Here is a 25,614-nt window from a genome sequence, read left to right on the forward strand (position 1 = left end):
ACATGACATCAAGCAAACTTTGTGAACTCATTTTGCATGGATATTTACTAGCCTGCTGTATTTAGCACTACTCTCAGCCCAGTGTTCTGAAACAAGTCCGTAACGTGTAACTTTAGTGAATTCTTGCTGTTTCCTGCCAGTCATCTACCAAGCAGTGTTAACGTAACCTCACTCTTCATTTCACTGATAGACTCTCAAGTTTGAACAGACCACTGCAGATAAACTGCTGCTTGTGGGTTGATTTAAACATTGTCACAAACAGCTTAAACCAGGGGTGGCCAACCAGTCAGAGACCAAGAGCCACAAAATTACTGTGGTACTACAAAGAGCCACATTACACACATGGTCTGACCACACTTCCTCTTACACATAAACAAAATGATATAAAATAAAAATCAATACATCGATCTCTATAGATAGCTATGAGCACATGAGCGATTGAAAGGAGCACATGTAGAAAAGAGAAACTGAAACTTAAGTATCAATCTCATTACCAAAGCATTGCTCAATACTGATCTCAAAGTAGGCATCAATATATAAATATTTTAGATTGATCAGCAGACCACTACTCATAACAATATATATATATATATATATATATATATATATATATATATATATATATATATATATATATATATATATATATATATATATATATATATAGAATTGTTTTTTATGATTGGATCGAAGAGCTGCACACCGAAAGGCAAAGAGCCACGTGCGGCTTGAGGGCCACAAGTTGGCCTGGCTTAAACCATGTTTTATTCCTTGCTCAATCACGTTGCTGTTTAGCTTGTTTTGCTCTTCTGTCTTTTTGGTTTTTTTTTTTTTTGGTCACCATTGCCACAAAACTAATCCAAGAAATCAAAAGAAAAAAAAGATCTCTCTTCTTGCTGTTAAACTTTATCAGCTGGCATGGTGTTGTCATGGGGACTCTGACGTGTTGATGATCAATGCGGTCCTGTCCGACCTGATTGGATAGCTAAGAAGTAGCTATTAGAAAAAAAAACAAAAACGCTGGGGCTCATTATCTCATTGTAAGTTGTAGAAGTGACTGTCACTGCGAAAGTCTTCACAGTCCCTATAAAACTGCAGCAGTTTTACATGCGATTCAAGTAACCAATTCCCAACATTTCACTTTACAAAAACATCAGCTCTAGACCTGACACGATATGAGCCTGTAAGTGGAAAAAGCAACAACTCTCAGAGGTTCTAACTTTCTTGTCTCTTGTTGCCAACAAAGATTACATCGCAGCTATTCTTATTACTCAGTTGCATCTACGGGCTGAAGCAATGTCCAACAATTCCCAAACAGTTTGAAATCACTGAGTTAGCAGCACACAGACACAAAGCAGTTCAAAAATATCACTCAGAACAGTCTTTCACATTCTGTGGATGGTAGATCTTGGCATGACAGCTTACAGGAAGAATAAGCATCAAACAAAATGTTTATGTGTCAATCAAATGAAAACTTTAGCTTGCTTGTTTGATAAAGTACATGAAACTGAACATTTTGTTATGTTTGTAACATTACAGGAGGGGAACAGGATGTTTATCTGGACTTCTGTTCACATTTAGCTCTCTTTCTTCTACAGGTTTTGCAAAATAGATGACTGAAATGTTTCAAGTTTTAACGTCACCACCATTGTCTTTCTGTCACCTCTGCTGCTGATGCCTGGATTGCAGGACAGAAGCCAGTATTAAATTATCCTCAATGTTGTCTAACTTACCAATTTAGCAAGCACATAGAAGCTAATGTTTCCCACTTCTGTAACACTGCAGGACTAGCCTTATAGTAAAAATCAACCATTGCAGCACAGCACACACAACCAAGACCCAGAAGTCCCAGTGTTTCCATTATCACAGTGTAACACCCACAACATGACATGACATTTTAAAGAGAAGACCTCGCTGTAAGTTATGACAAGGCCATAGCTGTCACATGAGAGCCACGTGCTGCGCAGAGACAGCAGTTTGATGCAGGGGTATAAATCAGCCTGTAACCCTGCCCTGCGACCTCTGTCAGCTCAAGCTGAAGTTATGTTTACATTAAACCTGAAACCTTCAAAGTTATGTTCAGATCTATAGCAGCAGACAAATCAAAACATCAGCCCAAATTCTGAGAATTCCCAGTACCTCGAATTGAAGCTGACATCTTACCTGTATCCGATCAGTGTAATGGTCAAGCAGCAGTACTCCAGAACTTGTCACTTTTTTAGTTTCCACCATCGTCTTGAGGTCTGCCAGTAAACTCATGTGTTTAGACATATCCGTTGCCAAAACCTAGAGAGAATTTGCATATATTAAAATGTGTTTTTTAGGAAAATGATAAAGAAGTAGTGTTTTGATGAGACTCACCATATCAATGACAAGTTTTCTCAGACTCTGTCTTTGCCTTTTGCTGAGGTTCTGGAAGATGTCACAGTTGTCCTCATGGAGCAGCTTGAAGCCTACAGCTAAGTGATGGTTCTCCAACACGGACTCATCGTTATACATCAGGGCAAGCTCTGAGTCTGTAGGAAGAAACATTCAGTTAGAAACACAAATGGAAACTGAATGTATCACGTCATCTGTATCAAGACGCCCTTAATGTCAGGGTTAAAAAAGTCTCAGGTACGCAAAATCTGTTTCACAAAGCATCAAACTTCTAAAATCAGCCAAGCAGTGCATCATGTGTCTCTGCCTTTATTTTCAACCCTTTTATTTCTTGTTATTTTAATATTGTTCATGTGTCTCCTGATCTTTTCGGTGACTCACTGGTGTTTATGAGGAACTGGTTCGACACTCCAGGGTGGTCCACATCATGGATGGCAGCAGCAAATAACGCAGCAAGTATCTCAAGATCAGTAAACACAGCCTTACAGAGAGAAATGAAAGAGAGAAGAGAAGGGGGTGCGGTCTTAGAAAAGTGCCTTACATTAAGTTAAGTCTGTCTGTGTAAAGTATCTGTGGTTAGAGTATTTACATCTAGAGCCGGTGTGGATAGCAGAACATGAGTAGACTGAGTGACATCTGCAGCGTGGAGGCTATTGTGGTAGGCCACATTGGCATGGTAGTGGTCCTCCAGGGTCATCACATAGGTGACAAATGTATCCACAGGGATCCGAAAGGTCTTCAGTAGATCTCTTTCCTGCAGCAGAGGAAGTAATACAGGATCATGGACGTTAATGATTGGGTTTAATAAAGGTTGAATTAAATGATTGGTCCAGTGATTTGTTGATTTGAGCTGCGTCTCTCACCTGGAAGATGGCAAACATTATGCAGCTGAGGGGTCGATTATTCGAGAACTCTGCCACACGAAAGATATTAAGGCCCCACTTGTTCAAGTCGTTCAGCTCCTGAAGGCACAACAGATGACATGAACAAACATCAGTGACAGTCGGCTTAGTTTCACCAATCTCATGTCAAAGCTGCATGTCAACACAGATTTTTTTAATATTAAAAATGCTCTGCACTAGATTAAAGCTGTGTTGCATCACTGGACCTGCAGCATACAAAATGTAGCACAGTGTAAGACTCTGCTAGCAGGAATTGGTTTCTCCTGGCAGCATTTCTGGCCAATGAGATACCTAACGGGCATAACATTTTCTGTTTGACAATAGTAATCAGACAATCATTGTGAAGCCTGTGTTGCCCCCCTTGGATTACTTTGCACAAAGCAGCATTAAGCAACAGGGATTACATGAAACCATCCCAGACACGTGAAGACATATTCACCCTGGCTAATGAATCCTCGTGTTCAGTCTTCACGCCGAAGCGAGGCATGGTGGAGTTGGAAAGGCTGGAACTGTGCGTGAGCTTCTTCACACCACTGATGTGACACATTGGCTTCTCTCGTTCCCTCAAAGTCGGAGACGGGATCTCCACCTCGTTCTGCTTGTCTGGAGGGGCAAGAGTCAGGGGTCAGCGTATGATGTGTGTGCTCCACATGTTTTAGCTTTTGTAACAGTTTGGGAGGCATGAAAGCATTGGGGGGTTGCTTCACCTAGAAAGGTAGTGGAGATGTATTCTGACACCTGGTTCCCTGAGCGACTCATCTCTGACAAATGGGACAGCTCCCGGTTCAGCATCCTCTTAAACTGATGGGAGATAGAAACAGAATGTGGGTGAATTATAAACACAAAAAAGAAGCATGAAAGTCTCCACGAACGTCAGGACACCTGCAGAATGACGAAGGTTAGGATTCCTCATCACAACATTTATTCAAGTCAAATCTGATAAAATAAAACATCCTCCTCAATCTTCATTCACTAAAGGATGAGAGAATCAAGGATGAATCATGCCTTCCCTTTTTCAGAACGTACTGTTCAATAGAACAATTCACTGTCCTTTTATTTTGATTGCCAGTTCTTTAAATGCTACAGTAATCTGAAGTCTTTATGCATATCTCTGTCTGGATACATCCACAGTGGTCGCCATGAACAACCAGTCTGCAGTTCCTTGCAGTATAGGCACAAATGTGATTAAGTGAAAACGTTTTTCTCTCCAGACAGAAGACGCTGCTCTTCGATGTGGTCTCAGCTTTGTGTACGTTTTGAAACAAACGTTGAATTTGGAGGCTCAGAGGCCATCTGCAGCACAAGTCACGTAAAGGTACAATGCAATTCGGACGAGACCCCTCAGTCTGTGTCCTACTGACTGATCTTTCACACATAACAATCTCCATGGCAACCCGAGCAGTTGCCGTGGCAACTGCCTCCTCATAGTCAGTCCTTCAGCTTGATGTGAGAGCAGTGGCTGCTTGGGTGACAATCTGAGGGAGTAGGCAGGTGTCTCTGACCTTTACCAAGGTCAACCCTCCCTTCCCGTACTTTCTTCCTCTCCTCGTCTCTCTGTTTTGAGATCTGCTCCTCCCTCTCGCCCGAGGTAAACAACACTCCTAGCTCAAAGCTTCTCCTGCTAAACTCACCGTCTTGCCTTCCTGCCATTTCACACAGGTCATGCATTCCCATCATCTTTACCTTTTTCCCTAACTCTCCTTTTTTAACACATTTTATCCAGGCCAGACTGTCTGTTTAGATAGAGCATATGAATAGGTACACTGACAGAAAACAATAGAGGGGCAGAACCAGTCACCCAGTCCACAGGGGTCCCAAAACCAAGACCAGTGGCACACTTGACAGTAGCCTCTTCTTCCCCTTCTCTCATTCGTTCCTTCCCTAATAATGTAAAGCTGAGTCATAGCTGCCAACCAACACTTCCACAGTGCCAGTCCAAGTGCCAGGACAAACAACACTCTCCCTCGAACACTGACTAATGAAGCTAACACTGCACAGAAAAGACCATGAACACGCATTACAACTTCTCAACTGGCTTTTATTGAACTCTTTGCTTGGGACAACAAATTATACGTACTTCAACACACTTGTGGCTAAATAACTCACATGTGGTCCTCCTCTGAACCTACACCTGTGTGTCAGGATGTAAAAAATAAATGCACTAAAGCTATTTATGTATCTAAATGTCAACAGTATCTTAAAGTAAGCATAAACCTGAATTCAAGTGACACACAGTAAAAAAGATGACAAATCTCCTGCAAACCAACACATGATCTAACCATCCACTTTGTACATGTGTCATGTTAGCACACCTGAGGAATAAAGGCACATACAGAAACATCTACTCAGTCCTGGAACAAAAAGCATCCGTCATCATCCAACAATACACTTCTTTGAGTTTGTATTGAGGCCAGCCTCGAGTAGCACAAGAGACAGCCAGTGGGAAGTGGGACGCAGATGTGGAGGATGGAAACTGACGTGATGTGACACTGCAACATACCTGCAGCTAAATTAGTTCTTAGAAATTGCCAGAGCTGGTTCTTATATTTTAATCATTTTGAAGGATCCTCTCAGGACAGGGATGTAGACCAGGTATGGAAGGAATGAGAGGGATATTGTCTTTTTGTTTACAGTGCTGCTGCGATGGGGAAACACTGAGCAGAGTTAATAAACTCTGTGGTTTTGTTACTGTCTCCCTTCAAGAAGTCACATATTAATTATGTACAGGAAGACTCTCAGGACGAACACATTTCAAAAAGCCAATGTCTGACCAACAAAATCTCATTTATACCATGAATTAGTCTGTGTAGACTATGAACTAGTCTCTATGAGGCACTGTGTCATGTTTCCCCTTACAAACACATTAAATTAACAAACTGACACCATTAGTGTTGGCATAAAAACAGACAAGCACATGAATTTTTAATGCATGCATAAATGTGGCAAGAAACTGGCAATAACTGAGGAGTAAACAGGATTTATCCAAGATGGCCACCACCAGGCCTCATTGCCCTCTTCAGGCTCCCCGAGTCCTACCTGGTCCCACCAACCGATGAGCCAGGGCCTGGAGCAGGTCTCACAGAACAGGTCAACAAACGGGGTCCTGCGCTCTGCTGCCGTCCCACCTCCCTCCAGAACCCCTCCCGCAGCCGCACCAAGGTCCAGCTCTGCCCCTGCCCTCCCCTGCAGGGGACTGTAGCTGGAGGAGCGGGGCAGCCTATAGCCCCCTGGTACGGGCGAGGGGCAGGGGGATGGCGCAGGGTCAATGGCCTCCACCACACCCATGTTTAGGGTGACAGAAGTTCTGGGCCGATGGCACAGGCAGGTGGTGCGGTAGTGGAGTGGGGTGGGCACACTGCGGGTGCCCCAGTGGCATGAGGGCGTCGTCAGGGTGTGCGGGGAGAGGCCACAACCGGTTAAGCCGGGACACTCCAGAGTGACGGCTGCCCCGAGAGGGGATGGAGGAACAGGGGGAGGGGGTGAGGGTAGGGGCTGCTGTCGGAGACAGTCCTTGCCTACATGCAGCTCCCCAAATCAGGCCACCCAGTCAGTCCAGAGTCAGGCTCCAGCCTCAATGATGTCTGAAGATGAGGTCCCCCTGACAGGCAGACCAGGAGCCCCCTGGATCCGGCTGCTGTGGAGACTACATCTTATCCCATTTGTTGAGCAGACTGACCCAAATGCACAGTCACTGAAGGGTAGGGGTGGATGAGAGCCAAAGAGGGAAGATGGAGGGAAACAGAGGAAGCGAGGGACCGTCTGAAGGACACAGGAAGGACCCGATGAAGGAGATGAGTGGCAGTGTGAGAGATATGTAAACGAAGAAATGATGGTGGTGGAGATGAGCTGCTTGACAACAGTAGCAAAATATTTAGGTGATGGAGGTGAGGGGGATGGAGTGATGGTGGTGACAGGACAGAAAGATGACTGTAGGATCGAATGATGGAGGTAAGGGGAGCCTGAATGGCAGCTGAAACATCGGGAAGGAGGGAGGTAGAGACAGATGATAGTAGCAAGAGAAAAAACAGGATGGAGAGGATGAGAGGGGGAGTGAGAAAGAGTCGGAGAGGGATGCGAGCAGGCCTGTAGCAGACGATCAGGCTGAAGAATCAAACCAGAGCTGTGGTCTGGAAAAACAGGCTCCCTCTCTCTGCGTCGACTGCCCCTCCCCCACGGTACGGATCCACAGGCCCGACCCAGTCCTACCAGTACATCAGCCTGCTTGTGCCGTCTCACACCGATCCCAGCAGTCCACAGTCACTCCACACTCAGTCAGGCTAGCTCTGCAGCCCAGTCCCCTGCTCCGAGTCAATCCATGCCTCAGCTGCTGTCCAAAATGCCAGAGGTCTAATCCTGCCGCTTCAGGCTGCCGTTCCTCCTCCAATGCTCTGCTTCTTGCACCATTTCCCTGGATGCTGTAGACAGCTCTCGCAAGCTAATCAGGCAGTGTGGCTGCAGGCGCATGCATGTGTGTGTATGTGTGTGTGTGTCTGTGCTTGCTCCTGCTCACTGCCTGAGTGCGCATGTGCAACAAGACAGCATGTAAGTCTGTTGAGAATATGTGTGTGAGTGAGGGTGTGAGTAAGAGTGAGAGACTGAGTAGGAATATTCATGTGCACCTCCATGTTGGCACAGAGCAGAGGATTTCTGTAGCTTAGCTGAAGCTTCTTCATGCAGCCGTGTATTCTGAGGGACTCCATTTACCACAGATTTTTTGACACACAAATGTGACTAGTGTCCTTGAAACACACCCTTGCTCAATCCTTCCCCTTAAATCATAACCCTGACAGGCAATTAACCCTGAGAACATTGCTATTTATCAATAGTGAAGTGCAACATGGGAGAAATTGTAGAATAAAACAAACATGACACTGTGCCTTTAAGACACAACACTACTAAAGAAGCATCGCCTCCATTTCATTGGTTGTTGCCCAAACCACATGGCTTGTGGTCAGAGATGCAAGCCAATAGCTAAAAGGGAAGGGCAGACCCTGCTGCTGTTCGATAGCAACCAAGGTTACAGCAGAGACATCAGCTCCAGGGCCCCCTCCCGCTCATGCCCCCCCCCATACCCACTGATTGTCACCCTTCCTCCCTTCTCTCTCCCACAAATATAAACGTGTGCATCTTTAAGGAAGCTGATGCCAGTGTGTGTAGATGTAGTAATGCAAATGCACGCCAGAATTCACTATAACCAGGCAATGTCCTGTGCAGGTGAGGACAGACATGCTCATCCAGTCATGATTAAGACACCCACCTAACATTCACTGACATAAATAAATACACACTCAAAATGAAAGAGGAAAAAATGCTCCTTCTTATAAACAACCTTGAAAATTAACCATATCTACGACGACAACAATGATATTTTAACAACATTGGATGAATTGATGAGAATGCAGAGTTGTTTGATTCTTTACCTTATTAATGGTAAAGCTCATTTTTTATATAATCAGGTGTCATGAAGTGATGAAACACATATCACACATATGTTTTTAACCAAGAAGTCAGCCTTTGTACCAGGTAAATGTCAAAGTAGCGAGACACTGAGAGTAAAAGCAAACATGTTTTTTTGGACGTGTGCACACCTTGTTGGAGGCCATCTCGCTGACTGAGCGGTGCGTCTGAATGGTCTCCAGCTGATCCAGACACCAGTCCAGTTCCTCCAGAGTCTCCCGAGCCATCTGCTGGTAGGTCTCCTCTGGGAATGACACACACACAAGAGATTTTCACACATTGAGCAAACAGAGTAATGGTCAAAGTAGAGTAGAGACAAAGTTCTGTGCTGAGAAGAAGCTAACAGCAACAACTACATCCAAGTCTTTTAAGTGTATCCTGATGTGGTGACATGTTTAACAGAAGCATCGCTACATTTTGATGGCTAAAATGGCTAAAATTATAAATATTAATGTAAAAAAAAGAAGATTTTGTGAGAAATAGAATTAAAACTTAAGTTATCATTGTTTCTACAAAGTGCAAAGTGATACTTTTACGCATAACACTTATTCTTATTTCCTCAATTATATATCACGATTGCTATACTGATTCAAGATTAAGCCAGTCTAATAAATTCTATTTGGTAACAAAAATGAAGAACCCCAACTAATAGGCACATTCCAGTCTGTGCTGATCTGCATTTTCTCTGCTGATAATCTATTTGGAGAGTGTGGGAGCCTTAGTGTGTCCTTAAAGCCGTGTGAGGGGACTGTGGGGCTCTTTGCACTAAGAGTTTTAATTAGCAGACAGCATACCAGAGAGTGTAGCTTGGGGAACAGTGGGTTGGCTTGTCACTGGTGACCTCCTGTGGACAAACACAGCATTACATGAGAGGGAGAAGCACGCTGCTGCCCTCTGGTGGGGTTCAACATGTATTCAAGAGCACATCACGAGGCAACACAAAGGCAGGGTTTCCAGAGGAGGTATGAATATTTCTGTTTTTTTATTCATTTATATGCCCTAAAGAAGAAGAAGAAAGGAGTGCATGTCTATCTTAAAATGCCATTCAATTATAAATGTCTCTGCAGTGTGAGAATAAAAACCCTTGGTGTTATTATAAATATCCTGAAACACGGACAGACAAAGGCTGGGCTCTGGTCAACTTTACAGTAGTGAGTTGTTTTGTTATTGCAGATGAAAACAAAGTGTATAATTAAAGAAGCTGATAAATCTGTTGCATAGCTTTATAAACCGCATTGATGTGAAGCTGAAAGACTGCCAACTCAAGCTCCTTCTCTGCCGGAGAGTAATTTTAGTGTTATTGACTGTCTCCATCGTCTGGGTACAGAGTCAGGGACACACATTCAAGGCATGTTTTTCTATGCTCTCTTTCCTCAGCCAGCAAGTTAGAGGGACGCCAAATAATGCAGATCATATTTTCCTTCAGCATACTTTGATAACCATAAACTGTTTAATAATGATGATGGCAAAAATATTTTTTTTCTCCGGGAGCAAGGACAGGGAGACATCAGAAAACACACACTGTAGACAGCAAGCAGTCGTGACAAGTGTAAGTGGGGGGGAAAGGGTGTTTGACAGCATGATACTGACTTGTTAGTGGGTGTTGTGACATTGGCGAGGATGGTGAAGTTGCTTCTTACGGTTCGTAGGCTGGCCAACACCTGGGGGATGGATGGACAGCGTAGGAGGGGATAGAAGAAGGCAAAAAGGGGGAGGTGAGGAGAGGATAGAAGTTCACTTCACTAATTAGCCACCTTTTCTCATCATTTACAGCAATTAATCATGTCAGACAAGTAGCACAATGGAACATACCTGAGCGAAAGGGGTGACAATCATGTCTTCGGCGTGCCTGCAGGACAAATACACAAGAACAAAAGAGATGAAAGTGAGTGTTATGAGCTGCCGAGGCGTCTGGTAATAATGTTTATATGTGCGGTTGTGTCTGGGCTCCATGTTTGCAAAGCCCTGAGTAGACCTAAGCAGAGAAACAGGATTGAAATCAATATGGAAGATTTTTGGGTGGTTAAAACAAGCCAGAAGACAGAGCACAGCAGTCAACGTTAAGAGATTCATCATGATTTCATTAGCATAATGATTGCATAATTACAAGAACAACCGATGCTGTGTTGATTGGGATAATGTGCAGTTACTGTCGTGTGTTTGTGAGGGGACACTGCAGCTTTTCAAATTCAGTGTGCTGCATGATGAATCCAGGATGATGGCTCCATGCTTACCCCTCACTGTTGATGGAGGAGTTGCGTGACATGGTTTTGGGCGATGTGTCGTAGTCGGAATCGGAGCGGTAGAGGAAGGACTCCCTGCGCTGGCTCTGGGGAAAAGAAGGGTGGAGCACCAACCCAGGACTCGCCTGCGAATCCATGGGACTGCGGCCTGGTGAGGGACCATTCTCTGAATCGAAGCTGAAGGTTTAGAAAAGAGAGAGGGGGAAAGTATGACGTACATGTGTTAATCTCAGGGCCTCTTTTATCTCAAAGTGACGTCAAACAGAGGCAGAAGATATGCCCAAACACTCTAAAACAAGGGCAGACATCCATCCTCCTTTGGGGTTTCTGGTTTCTTGGGAAAGCTGAAGAACAAAAGATGTGACAGATGCAGCTGTGTGTTTGCAGTGCCAGAATGCCCTCAGATTTACACTTTACTGACATGTCACAGTTCAGATCAAGTCATGTTAAAGGGAACAGAAACAGTCACATGAACTATCCAAAAGTGCATGACTGAGGGCCAAAGCTGTCTGTCTTAAAACCTGAGTGATAGAAGTTTGGATCCAGCCCACTTCTGGGAATCTTAACTGAATTAAAACAAAAATAAATCCAGTTAAACCTGTACTGCTGATATTTGCTATTAGCATGCATCACCTATCCAAATTAAAGCAGGTTAACAAAGTGGATAACCTGCCGCTAGCATAACAATTTACAGGAAAAAAACCTAAAGGAAAAGGATTATTGTTATTGACCTTTAAAGTCACAGCAGATCAGTGTCTGGTTTCTCTTTGAATTTGGAGTAAAACAGTGTCAGGCAATCACAACGACGATTAATATTAAACCCAAAACACACAGCTAAGAGTAATCTGCCACATTTTCATCCCAGATTTGTTGAAGGAGACACAGTGAGACATGTTTCAGGATACACTTGTCTTTTTTACACTAACAACTTTAGTCATGAAGCATTCATGCATCACTGTTGTAGTACTAGAGTCCCAATATGTGGGACTCGTGACTCGACCAGCTCATAGTAGCTAACACTTTTTAGGCCACAGCTGGCACGTGCCTGTTTACCTGCATGCGCGTTCACGTGCCGTCTTGTTCAGAAAACTGTGTGGAAAGTCGTCAAAGAAGATGCCACGGATTCTGCGTTTTGCTTATAAAATTTTTGTGACTAACGGTAGAAAATTGAGAGCAAGACATCTGCGGTTTAAAGACAGGAACAACGTCCAACTTTAACAGACGTTCGTCCAGGATGCACCCAGAGAAGTGAGTAACGGCCATGCTAATGTCACTTCAACTATTGTCATAAGCTAGCTGCTAAATGACGTTAGCCTCTGAACTCACTCTAACAACGGTTCCTTGACATTCCGTTACGTTTAGTTGTGATGTGTTTTTAACCTAACAAACGTGAATCCTCACACAGTAAAGTTCTCTGACACTGCATGAACAAATTCAGACTGCAGGTGTCTTCTGTATAGAAAATATTCTTGTAAGTCTGATGAAGTGTGACAGATAAGTACTTATTATTACAGTCTATGCAATTAAGCCAAGGTTTCTAGTAGAGAATCTTTACTTAACTGGCACACTTTAAAAGTTAGATCAACAGACTGGAATGGTAATTCATTTAATGTGTTAACTGCACATTAAAATTGTCCAACACAATCAGTCCAGGTTTACACAGCCAATCATTTGGAGTCAAACAGCAGCATTCCTTACCCCAGACTCAACCTTAACGATATTTATCACAATAGCTCATATACTAAAAATAAGATACTTCCACTTGGTGAGTTTCCTGTGTCCCACTCTGAGGACATTTGTTAGACTTGGGCTGTGTCCGAAATGGCATACCAACGTACCACATACTACATGGTCGTTGTGTGTATACTGTATACTACATACTATAAGTATGATTAGAGTGCCAACCGTTTACACAGTAGTATACTACTCATGATGCATTTCAAAACCTCAGACGACAAAAATTGGAAGCACACATAAGTCTATGGAAGCACACCAGGCTATCAAATATCTTTGTTGATTCACTACATTTGAAAGTTTTAAGAACATTTTAGGAAGTAAGAAACTTAGAAAGTCATCATGTAGAAAACCAAAATGTGGTCATTTGGGCCATAAAACGCACGGATACAAATTGAATTTCAACATTTCGGACATTCTGTTAAGCGCGCCAATATGCTATCAAAGAAACTTCCGGTGGGCTCCAAAACAAGAGCTCAATTTACAAAAGCGTTAAAAAAACTTAAAGGAGATAATAAAAGATGCTTTTAAATGAAAACTGGAAGTTCGCTAGTGGCTGATTTTTGGCTAACACCGGTCTCAAGACGAATTCATCACTCTTCAAAAAATTAAAAAATGTTTACTGCTCGCAGACACCGAAGACGATCCGTCACCTCAGGCACTTTATTTCTATGTACTTACGTTTTGGTTTCCATGTAGAGGTAAGTCCATTTTAGTTGCTTCTCATCTTGTCATCTCATTCACTATTTATGTTTATAAACATGGGGCTCGCAATGCATTATGGGGCGTGTCAGTGCGACTAGTATGCCCACCTCCCGTACTTACAATTTTTTCCAATATAGTATACATCCGGGTATTTCTCGCACACAATCTTTTCATACTATTTAATGTGAACGCACTACATACTATTTTTGACGTCACACTTAGTATGAGTAGTACGTTAGTATGCCATTTCGGACACAGCCTTAGACTAACGAACTAGGGACTCAGCCTGGACTCAAACACAGGTGAAGAGGACTCAACGCAAACTTGACTAGAAGAGTTTTTTTCTCAGACTCGACGGACTGAAGCTCAAGTGACTTGACTAAAACACAGGAATGTATTAACAAAAAAATCAAGATACTAGGGCTGGGTGATTATGGTAAAAATAAGAATCCCGATTATTTTAAGTGATATTGAAATCACAATTAATATACACAATTATTTATTTATTCAAAAACTTCAGTACTGATTTAAACACAACTTTAAAGAACCAGCAAGTGGCACGTACAGTATTATTGATACACACAAGTCACACACACTTGCTGTGGCTGCACATGGAACACAGAAGAGCTATGAAGCACAGGAACTTGCATACATCTACACTGTGTGGCATATTAATTGTTTTTCTTCGATTATATTGTTTTTATGATTGTCAGATGGCAAAATTGAAATCACGATTAAAATCCAATTAATTGTCCAGCCCTACAAGATACCATGACAAAAAAATCAAACTAGTACTTAGAATCTAGTTAGTTTAAACTGAAATAGGTTTGAGCAGTTTATTATCAGATGTTAAGAGCATACATGTGAGGTTAACAGCTTAAATGGCTCAACAGCTACAAACCAGCACGTCTCTCTGCAGTATTATAAATCTGTAACTGACACTTTCAGGTTGCAGTCGAATGTAGAGAGGACAAGTACAGATAGAGGAGCAGGTTGCAGTGTAGCTGCAGCATCTATTTTTAATGTGGGATAACTTTCATCTCCACAACACCCTCCCAAACTTCTCAAACTACAGCAGTAAACTCAGTTGATTACAGTTTGAGTTCTAAAAGAAAAAAAAAATGTGTGAGGTGTAATATTTTAAGAATTCATGTCTGAACTGGCCAATAAGACGCCCTTCCTCTCTCCTGAAGGCTTGATGAATATGCTTACAGATTAAATTAACACTACACAAGTTGTCACATAAAAAATATGAACCAGGGGGACCCTCTGAAAGCTGCATGCTCCAGCCTCATTTTTCCTCTTTATTAAAAGAGTGATTTAAAGACTTGAATAACCTGAAGTCTCATCTGTCTGACTAAAGGTACAGGAAAGAGAGCATGGAATATGTCACCCTAAAATCTTCTTAAGGGAGTAGCATTATGAATGTTTGCGCAGTTGTTTTCAATGTTTAGATCCTATTTAATGGTTCCAGAGCGCTTCATATCCTTGGAGCTGATTCATAAATAGAAAAGAGATGATTCAGTGAGCACTGGGTCAGACTTATTAAGACTTTACCTGTAAATACAATGTGCAGAGCGTCTTCGCTCCTGTATACTGCGGTTCAATTTCAGACGTCGAAACAGAGCAGAGCCCCCGTGTCCCCGAGACTGATCACCCGGTGACAAAGGTGAGGTGAGAGAAGGCGCAGGAGGTGGACCCTCAGGACTCTCCCACAACCTCATCTGGCGCGTCAGCTTCCTCTGACTCATCGCTGCCAGCTCTGGCCCTGGTGAAACCGAGCAGTTAAAGATAACTCCCCCAGCCTCCACTTAAAACTGGCTGTCTTCCTCCTACGCAGTCCCCCCTTGTGAACTTTTTAATGCGCCGCCAAACGTCTCAGAGGCAGGCCGTCTCAGGCAGACAGCACCTGCCGTACAGGGCCCAAAGTTCTAAATACAGAGCTAGGTTTAAAAGCAGGTCCTGATCCTCCTTTTAGTCCAGATCTGTAATGTTTCTGATGCCCAGGCAGTCACAGCGCATCCACATGCATATCCTGCATTCTGCGATCCCTAGACCCAGCAAGCTTAACCTCCAGTTCACCTCCTCTCACATCCACAGTTTGTTTCCTGGATTTAATCAGGCGTTTTAATCCTTGCCTGTGCTGGTTTGTCTGTTCCTAAGTCAGTGTCTCTGACAGTTTCCAACAGAAGAACTCTTCCTATATTTCTCCACATCTGCTTCTCTTCAGTTCCACACAGCTGCAGGGACCAGTTGGCCCAAACTGGACCTGTGTCCTCATCTGGTCTTCAGGTTAATGTCGCTGTGTCTGGCATTCTCAATCCTTCGAGTCACACGGGCTGAAAAAACAACCATGAGACCAGCGTTGATCTCTATTAGTTCCTAATTTGTCAGCCTCTCACCCTTCACGTTGTATCTGTTACTTCTTCTCTCCTCCCCCCCGCCTTCCTCCTGCAAGCATGTGTTCTCACAATCCTTATCTCACTGCACACAGTTCCTCTGCAGCAACAGGAAGGCTGATCAGAAAGAGTCGCATACAACAGTCTCTAAGAAAGCAACACACAGAGTCTGTGTAATGAGGATTTCAAGGGAAGATAGAAGACATCCCAGAAAAAGGAGTGGAAAAGAGAGGAGGAAGGCAGGGGAAAGGGGTTGAGTCATACCCCGGTGTAAATGTTTACATGTTCCACTAAAGAGCATGCAAGGTGTGCGCCCAAAACAGTTTGTATTTTGACATCAACAGCTGTGCTCTAAACAGCGTTTTCCTTGGCCTTTAGATGTGAGCAGGCCCAGTGCTACTTTAACATCCTACATGAGCAACAATTAGACCATGAAATAGCTTTCAAACAAGGAGCATTGGGTCAACCAGAACTAATCCAGTGATGACACCCGAGATAGCAATGTTAGACAGCCTCAAGCAGGGTTTCTTTTTACACTAAGACGGTCACGTAACAGGCTGCATCTTAAAATGCAGGGGGTTTTGGCTGCAGTGTTTACAAAATGAAGCTGGAGCTTTCAGGTTTGCTTTTAGTATATTTACTGATTCATTAATACGCTTAATAGACAGGAAATTGATTAACATCTTTCAAACTACCTCATTAACCTCTGAATCGCCAACACTGTACAAACAGCACTGATGCAGAAGTAGTGACTTCCCATATTTAAGAACGAAAGAGGGAAGTTGTGTGCAAGTGTTACATCAAGATTTCTCAGTAATGGCTGAACATACTCCTCTCATGTTGCACTGTCTGACTCCTAGAGATGTTATCTGCGACTTTATGACGCTATCACTTTACTCAAGACTTTAAATCAAAGAAATTAGCTTTATAGCTTTATAAGAGCTGGGACTCTGTTTAAAATGTTGATTAAAAGAATGTGATGGTTGGTAAAACATATAGAGATTATTTAGATTAAAAAAAATAGTGTGACACAATAACTTTTACGACCTCCTTTGATTCCCCTGGTAATCAAAACTCAGTTCAAGGAGGGGGTAATAATCCAGTCCATTCGAATAATAGAAAGATTTTTTCGTGGGACTTGCTTGTCTCAAACACCAAGGTCGGTCCATAGCTCTGCCACTGGCCAATCAGAGAGAAGGGGGCTTGTGCAGAAGGGAGCCTGATGCTTGAAATACACCAGATACATCTGCAGTGCGACGCTGTTGCGCTGCGTCTTGATTGTGTCTTGACTACGTTTGTCAACTCACACCGGCTGCGTGTTCAGTTCGACAGGCTGCATGACCGACAGACAGCTGGAGTCACAGACTGAGAAGTTCCCGTGCTTCCTACTCCATTGATAAGTCTCTCTTTATTCATGTTGGGCTGTAAAACCTCAAACGTAGTCAAGCTGAATACAAACTGGTTTTGATGAGGTATGTTTTATTTTGAAAGTGTTTTCAGGTAGTTTCTTGTCATGGCTTCCTGTTCCGCTCAATCAATTTACGCGTCACAGCTCAGCATTAAGCAAAAATAGGATGGCTGCTTATTACCTGCAGCCACACAAACGGGACTACAACAGAATGGATCCTGTGCAAGTTGACAGATTGATTTGAATGAAACCAATTTGATCTGTTTGCCTTAAGAGGATGGAGACGTACTGCAGATGCATCAGGTGTATTTTAACCGTTAAAGTAACACCAACTAAAATGAAGTGTTGGCAACAGAAGCTGAAAATAGGGTTTTCTAAAATTCATAATAAACAAATGAAATTGAAAGTGCTTTTCCACAATTAAAAATAAATAAAAAAATAAATAAAACAGAAACAAGTCTTTTGCTCACCAAATGCACTAACTTGTATGTAATTTGCAGCAAATGAAAGGGGTTTACAGTAATGAAACACTGATAGTTAAGGTATTAAAGTCAATAACAGCACTTAAAATACCAATAAAGATAAAGTGAAGAGTTAAAGGGGACATATTATGCTTGTGTAGGGCTGGGTACCTTTCACATTTGAAACGATACAGTACCGATACCCGGTACCTGGCAATTGGTACCAGTACTCAACGGTACCAGTTTTTGATACTTTTCTGTGTTTATGTGATAAAACATATCAATTTGTTTAATAATAAAGTATAAAAAAAATTCAATTTAACATATTTATTCATCAATACATAACCTTGCAATGCTGTGTTCATGTCCAGCATGGAAAATCACCTACTCTTCCACTCCCTCACAGTCACAAGGATGCATTTAGGCACCTAAACATGGTACCTTTTGATTTTACGTGAATCGGTACCCCGTACTTTTGATAGAATTTGGTCGGTACCCATAAAAGTACCTAGTTCGGTACCCATCCCTATGCTTGTTTCTCCTTTTCACTGTGCCAGACTAGGATGCCTGTAAAGCATTTCTGCCCTCAATACAAGTCATTTAGTTCCTTCATTTCCCCACAATAGCGTTCTCAGTACCCTCATTTTAGGCCATTCTGAAGATCTCGTTGAAACGCTCTGTTTCGAGAATGACCTCCAGTAACCTCGCAACGTCACAACCCTTTGTGCTCTGATTGGTCAGTTCTATCAGAGGGGCAGAGGGGGTAGAGCCAGGGGCGGTTTTTGCAGCATGGCAGTATTTACAAAATCGCCATATTGGATGGGGCAGACCGAGCGAGTTTGCTGTTTGCCAAAACTTCACCGTAAGGCATTGATAGCACTAATAAAATGGCAGAGTGTAGGATACGTCCTTTTGTATTGGACCCTGAGTCAGACCTGGACGGTTCTGCAGCTCAGGAGGAAGAAAATCCGCCTTGACACAGATCATCTCAGGACGCTTCAGTGTGGTGAGTCAAACCGGTACTGTAACATGTATAGTTTATATGTTTATACTCGGCTCTTGGTGGGTGTATCCCTCGGTGGCGGTTGTGTGACTAACTGACATCACAGAGGAGGAGCTGCTTTATCAGATTACTCCAATAAAAAGAGAGGATCCTCGTGTCGTCATGCAGGTCGAAATCTCAAAGCCAAATGTCAATGACCTATTTTCAGAGGCATCAAATCTCGTTCTAGGATATCAGAAAAAATACAATATCTCATTTTTTGAAAATTCAGGGGGTGAAAAGTCTTGTTTTCAACTTTATTATATTATATGTAAGTATTAAATCAGGGATCAGCATGATATGTTCCCTTTAAGGATCAAAATAAAATCTTGAATAGGAGAAAGATAAAAAAAATAAATTACTGCATACATCTTTGTATGGCTGCATAAGCTTAACAGTCCCCCAGCTGGGGCACCCTTGTCAAAAAAAAAAAAAATCTTAACATGCTCCTGGAGACATCAAAAAGGAAGTCAGCCATTCCAACACTAAACGACAGATAACTGCAGGGTGCCAGTTTGGCCGAGGGGTTACAATTCCAGGTCAGCCTGTATCAACATGTCAGCCCTCCCACTCTCTGAACCCAAATATCTCTGCTGCACTCATTTTTATTTATTTATTTTCTTACTTTTTTGTTTGAGAATGTTATTAGACTGTGTTTAAATTAAAAAAAAAAATTAAATATGGGACAAATCTTGTAACGGAAGCAAATGTCCCAAGAAACCAAAATATGTCTTTTAATATTACACTGAAAATAATTTCCCCTCCCAGAGTCTTTTCAATGGGGAAAGTCATTTTACACATTAATTCAACAGAAACTGTTTAATGAGGTCTTTAACAATGACGGCGAACTTCAAAGCAAAGGCTCAGTCCAGGGTATAGTTTCAGGTTGTTATGGGAATAAAAAACAATAGTACTATGTCTGACATTAGAAATTAAGAATAGTGAACAGTAGATAATGCTCTGCAGCATCAGTTATCCTTGATTGAGCTAAGATCTTTAACCTTTGCTTGTCTCTGCAGAAAACTCACTCCAAACACTGTTGTTATTGGTAGCGGGGCTAACCTTTAGTCAGTGTTTGGAATACAAATTGAACAATTGAAATTGTGCCTGTGTGTGTATGTGTGTGTGTATGTGTGTGTGAAGGAGAGAGACAGACAGACAGAGAGACAGCAGAGACGGAGTGTGTGTGTGTGTGAGAGAGATACAGAAAAATAGAGGCGAGAGATAGTGAGTGCTGGCACATCCCTTTGACAACAAGCACTTTTGTGTTTATTTGTTACTGTCTTGAGACACAAAGAGGAGAGATATACCGACTTTGTGTCGGGATTTGAATACACACTCCACACATACCAAATGAGAGCACAAATGAGACGGCTTGTGAACAGTGTCTGTTATTCCTCTCTGCTGCAAAAGCAGCTTGTGAAAAAAAAAAGAAGAAGAAGCAAGCAAAAAAAAAAACCTGCTGCAAGAATTCAGTGTTCCACCTCTCAGCAAGCATCTTAAAGCCAAGCACAGGGAAGAACACAGAACAGATAAGATGCCTCGTCTGGCTGTTTCCTCCTCGCCTCCTGTCTACCACAAAATGAGGAGAAGGAAAGGAGAGACTCTGAAGAAAGGATGAACTACTGGATGTGGACTATTGTTTGTTTATGACACACAAAGGATGGATGGTGCAGCTTTTCTTGGAGAGTCATTTCTGAAAAGACCTCACATTCATCGCCTCTCAGAGACAGTCTTTGGAAAAATGTCAAGACTTCTAATTCTCGTGACAGTTACTATTGAAACCACTGGAGAACTGATGAAGAGACAATTATTCTGTCCTCTATTAAATACAGAGTCTCAGCGCAATAATAGCCGCTATAACCTCTCAAAGTGACTCATACACACACGTAGACTCATACACACACTCACATGTGGATACACGCTGGCAGAAACACACCCCCATGTTGCTCTTAAGCACACACAGAGCTGAGCATTAACTCAGAAAGCTCTTTTGTTTTTACTCAAACACTATGAAAAGACAAACTAGATGAATGTAAGCACAGATACACACACATGCACACACACAGTGCACGGTGATTATAAGCTGGGCTGTGGGCAGCTCTCTTGGTTTCATTATGTGAAAGCAGAGCCCCTGAAGTGTATCACTGCGGACAATGACATGATGATCAGAGGTTTCAGAGGGACAAGGATTTGTGCCAGCTGAGTGACTCCTTCTTATGGAAGATAACAAACCGTCTCTGTCAGGACAGAGTGGAGCACATTAAAGCTGCCGTCTCTCATGTAGCCTCGCTACCTGCACTGCCTTGCTCTGTTCATCTCACTGCGGTTTGTAGATGCACACAACAGACAAATTTGTAACCATGGGCATGTTAACTCCAGCGTCCTCAGCTGAATGATGGTCTACCCTTGAACTCAGGGCTTTATTGATCACTCATGTTACTGTTGCTTCAAAAGCATGCCACCAGCTAAAACTCTGGGTTGGTGAATGAAAAAAAAACACCTTGGAAAATTCTATTTCTCAGTCCTTGTGACTCAACTGTATAGAAATGAATAACAAATAGCTCAGGATATGAAAAGGAGGTGAACATATTGAAGTTACATACACAACTGATCAAAATTTCAAGACCAATTGAAAAAAATGTACAATTGACATTTTGCACTGTTGGATCCTAAGATGGTGCTAAGTAGATCAGTCTCATTTTCTGTCAGATATTCACACTGTCATGACCTCCTGAGGGCAAAGGCACTAAAGCTGTTCTCTCTTTGAGCATAGTTGAATTGTTGATCTACATAAGCAAGGCTTCTCGCAATGTGCCATCACAACTGAGGTTGGATGAAGTAAAACAGTCATTTTGAATTTCTTCAAAGAACCCAAAGATTATTGAACAAAAAGTCAAATTTTAGACCCCCCAAAAAATTCACGCTTTATTTAGAGAATTTTCAGCGCGTTACTTTCACACAAAAACACCGCTAAACAAGGCTCTAGTTCTCATTGTGTCTCTTTGTCCTGGCAGACTACCTGTGTTTGTTTATGGCACGCCATGCACGTGGACTGATACACTAAGCGGCGAGCGCCTCATAGCCAGCTGTGGCTCTGCAGCGGAGGTAGCGCCATTTTATGAACTAGAGCCTTATTTAGCGGTGTTTTTGTGTGAAAGTAACATGCTGAAAATCCTCCAAATAAAGCGTGAATGCAGACCGACATCAGTTTTTTTCTGTGGGAGTCCGTTTATTTGTGTTTTTGGTCAAGTAAAATATGAGTGCAGAGGAAACCGGCAGAGGAGCAGGGAGGGGGTGTTTGGTGCGAGCGCTCTGGGCTTCTGCTGCACAAAAACACTGCTGTAGGGGTAATTTCTGCCCTAAACCTTGTGATAGGACCCAACTTGTTCCATCCCAGAGTATCACTTTAAGAAGAAGAAACATCTTTGAAGACCTCTTCTCCTGCAATGCCACAAAATTCCCATTTGGACTTTGCGAAGGAGAACCAAACATGGGACGTTGAAAGGTGAAAAAACGCTTTTCTTCTCTGATGAGAAAATTGAACCTTGACCATTCTGATGGCTCCCAGTGTAGCTGGCATCACAAGGTGAACCCACTGAAGATGTTTTCTAGTTGGCATAGTGAAGAGGGCGCCATCATGATCTGGGGGCTTTCCCTTCAATGGAAGAATGGAGCTTCAGGTTGTGCTGGAATGTCAACCAGTGACTAAGTGGTTGTAGATGTTGCATGATTGAGGGCCCTGGTCTGTGTGGTAATGACCTTTGTTATTCAAGAGGACAACGCTGAAGTTCACACTACCTGCCTGACTAAGGACTTCTTCCAGAGGAGTGGCTCACTTTTTGGGAACACCCTGCATGTTCCCCTGATCTAAATCAGATTGGGAACATTTGGGGACGGATGGAGAGGGAACTTTACAAAGGTGCACATCAGTTCCAGACAGTGGGTGCCCTCCTCGAAGCCATCTTCACCTCTTGGAGCAACCTTCCCACTGGCCTTGTGGAAACACTCATATCAAGCATGCTGAAACAAATTTTTGAAGTGCTTTACAAGAATGGTGGAGTTCTCATTACTGAGCCCTTTTTATTTCTATTTAAGTGTGTTTTCAAGGTTTTTCTTTTGAGCTATGGTCTTAAACTTTTGATCTACTGATGAAATACCTATTTCAGTTGATTTGTTGTTTGCAAAAAACTGCTTACTCAGTTCTTTTTTATTTCACTCCCATTCTCTTCTTTTTGCATTTTGAAGCTGTACTATGAACTTAATCAGACTCAACAGTGTAAAATGTAAATTCTTGCACACTTTTAAATTCAAACATTGAAAAAAAGTAAAAATCTACATCCGCACAGCAACTGATTCTTTAAGACAGGTTAGCAATATGGCTCAAGCAATGTTTGCCACTTGTTGAATGTGTCACTGTGGTTCTGCATTGGGCCACACAGTCATTTTTGGGCATTACAATGTCATTACAATGTTCATTCATATAAACCAAGTTCTTAGTAAGGTACCAACACACTAGAAATAAGAGACATAAAAGGAGTGTTTTTTGGACAGATCCTGTTCGAACAAGTGAGCGCTCATCGGTACGTGATGCAACGTGAGCTGACACAATGCAATGTGATATCCGATACTCCTCTGCTGCTGGAACACGGCTCAGTATTCACTCTTGATGTGAGTTTTCTCACACTAACTGGTGGAAACATCACAGTGGTGTTCTTCATTCCCAAAACCTGAGAATTGCTCTGAGAGATATAACACCATCTCCTACAAGCATGCATGTCCTCTCTGTTAGAGCTGCCAGGAGTTGTTAAAGCTGAGACGGATTTCATGGTGAGCAGGTGATTGGCATGCTCCTTACTGTCCTGATTTGCCTCTTAAAGAAAAAAAACCCTGCTGTTTGTCTTCCTCAGGAAGTGTTTAAAGTGAAGTCACACTATCTGATAATTATCATCCACTTGCTTACAGCGTCGCCACAATCAGGCTGAGTAACAAAAACATTACTTCATGATCACATCTCATGTGACTTTCAGCATTAAGATAAAAGATGAAAGCCTCAAAGAGAGAATCAGTAAAAATGTACTCCAACATTTCTTTGTGAAGAGATGCACAGCAAAGCGTTTTTCAGATCACTTATGCACCTTGTGTAATTGGCGGAAAACCAATCTCAGAACCCCTCAGCTATCATTTTATGATAAGCCACCGAGAGCCACCGCGAGCCACCGCTGCTTCTCTCTACCTTTGGTTATTCAGATAAGCAGTCAGGGGAACTCTGGGTCGAGACTTCTTTTCTGTGCACTTGTTTAGCGGCTTGAGATGTAAAAGTTCAGTTCAGGAAGAGAGACCATGTCCATGACCAGATCGTCAAATGCCAAATTGCTGTGAGATAATAATCCCGGATTGCATTATAGCGATGCACTTCACCTCATATGCTTTCAGCTGTTTTCCTGTATCAAGCAATGACCGCTGAAATGCCAGAGCACGGTGCTGCTCAGACTACAAAAGGAAACCAGAATGCTTGATCCTGAAAAAGCTTTTACCTCATCTGATGGGTTTTTAGAGAGTACAGAAAAACAACCAGCACAGGTCACTCCACAATAGTGGTTGGTGATCAAAGTAATTCCATTTTTATATTTAGGATGAAATCTTTTTCACATGTTTGATGTGGTACTTTTACTAGATAGTACTCTGAGGTTGAAAAGAAAACCCAGGGTACAAACAACTTCTTTTCCCCTGTTTACTGTTTTTGATGTTTCACGATGATACAAAGTGCATCCTTTGCGTTGCTTCTGTTTATCTTGGTTTGACTCGTCATTTTCAGCACAAGATGTTCTCAAGTGGCTATATACCACATATAAATCTCATGGTAGTAAGATGGGCACTTTCTCTTGGATTAGTACATTTAATGGCAGTGCCTTTCTGACTTCAGAGTCTAATTCATATTTCTATGATGAGATCTGCATGAACCCAAGTCAATTTCTTTTCTATTGAGGAGTTTTGCTGATGTATCTGGGGAAAGTTCTGACTCTGAAAGATTTTTTTGACAGCTCTCCTTTACTCACTGCAGTCCAATAAGAAGAGGCTCGTCTCTGCCTGAGCCATTTCTAAACATTACCTGAAGCACTTTTGCTGAATTTGTAAACACTGGGTGGGATTTGGAGCAATTTCTCAGACAGATTTGAAATCTTGGTGCACTGGTATCCACCAGCACACCAAGATCGTTATGTTGTGTTTACAGTGAATTACATATGAAGTCAATGCAAATATGGGAATGGAGAGGGTTCTTGTTAGGCAGCATTAGGCACTTGTACGGCGTTTATCATCTGAAACATATGGGACAAACTGATTGGATCTGTCTGAAGCTTCTCAAACTCTTATACTACCTGTGTACCAGGAGAAGAAAGAAGGGTTTTTATTCATGTACAACATTAACACAACATTAGCAAGTGGCATGGACTAATGCCTCTATCTGTTGCTTAATGCAAAGCTTAATACAAGCTCTTCTAATGGACTGTGAGCTTAAGGATGCCTGTGAGCCTTAGTATTAAGAGACGTGCTTTTTTACCCAACACCATGAACCCTGATCGACCATATTGGACCTCAAGGATGTAAAGAATCCACATAATTGGGTCTTTTCTCTCAACAGTTCCTCATCTACATGCCTTCATATCAAACATGTTGCATTACTCTTGCTTGTAATTACTGTAAAATCCTTGAAAACACTATTTGTGCCGTCTCTTTAAGCGTGTTGGCAGTAACTACAGTACTTCACCCCAGATCTGGATGATCTAAATGGGTTCACTATTTTCTTCCAAGATTACTCACCATGGTGCCAGCCCTTTAGTAGCTGCAGAATATCAATAGAGCGACTTTAATTGTCACACCAA

At 42.4% G+C, this 25,614-nt stretch overlaps 1 protein-coding gene across 1 annotated transcript in view; it reads right to left on the reverse strand.

Annotated features, from left to right (window-relative positions):
• Window positions 1-25,614, reverse strand: part of pde4a (phosphodiesterase 4A, cAMP-specific) — a 66,091-nt gene that overhangs the window by 6,911 nt on the left and 33,566 nt on the right. Inside the window, exons 2-13 of the mRNA XM_074696198.1 lie at window positions 10,973-11,158; window positions 10,551-10,587; window positions 10,329-10,399; window positions 9,533-9,582; window positions 8,870-8,982; window positions 3,989-4,082; window positions 3,721-3,884; window positions 3,243-3,341; window positions 2,969-3,133; window positions 2,761-2,860; window positions 2,362-2,516; window positions 2,164-2,286 (exon numbers count right to left, since the gene is read on the reverse strand). Of these exons, the coding sequence (XP_074552299.1) occupies window positions 2,164-2,286; window positions 2,362-2,516; window positions 2,761-2,860; window positions 2,969-3,133; window positions 3,243-3,341; window positions 3,721-3,884; window positions 3,989-4,082; window positions 8,870-8,982; window positions 9,533-9,582; window positions 10,329-10,399; window positions 10,551-10,587; window positions 10,973-11,158 (1,357 nt within the window). The remainder of the gene's footprint in view (window positions 1-2,163; window positions 2,287-2,361; window positions 2,517-2,760; window positions 2,861-2,968; window positions 3,134-3,242; window positions 3,342-3,720; window positions 3,885-3,988; window positions 4,083-8,869; window positions 8,983-9,532; window positions 9,583-10,328; window positions 10,400-10,550; window positions 10,588-10,972; window positions 11,159-25,614) is intronic.

This window comes from Halichoeres trimaculatus, unplaced genomic scaffold (assembly GCF_033239565.1).
Source record: "Halichoeres trimaculatus isolate MK-OKI-2021-1 unplaced genomic scaffold, fHalTri1.1 fHalTri1_scaffold_20, whole genome shotgun sequence".
Taxonomy (NCBI): domain Eukaryota; kingdom Metazoa; phylum Chordata; class Actinopteri; order Labriformes; family Labridae; genus Halichoeres; species Halichoeres trimaculatus.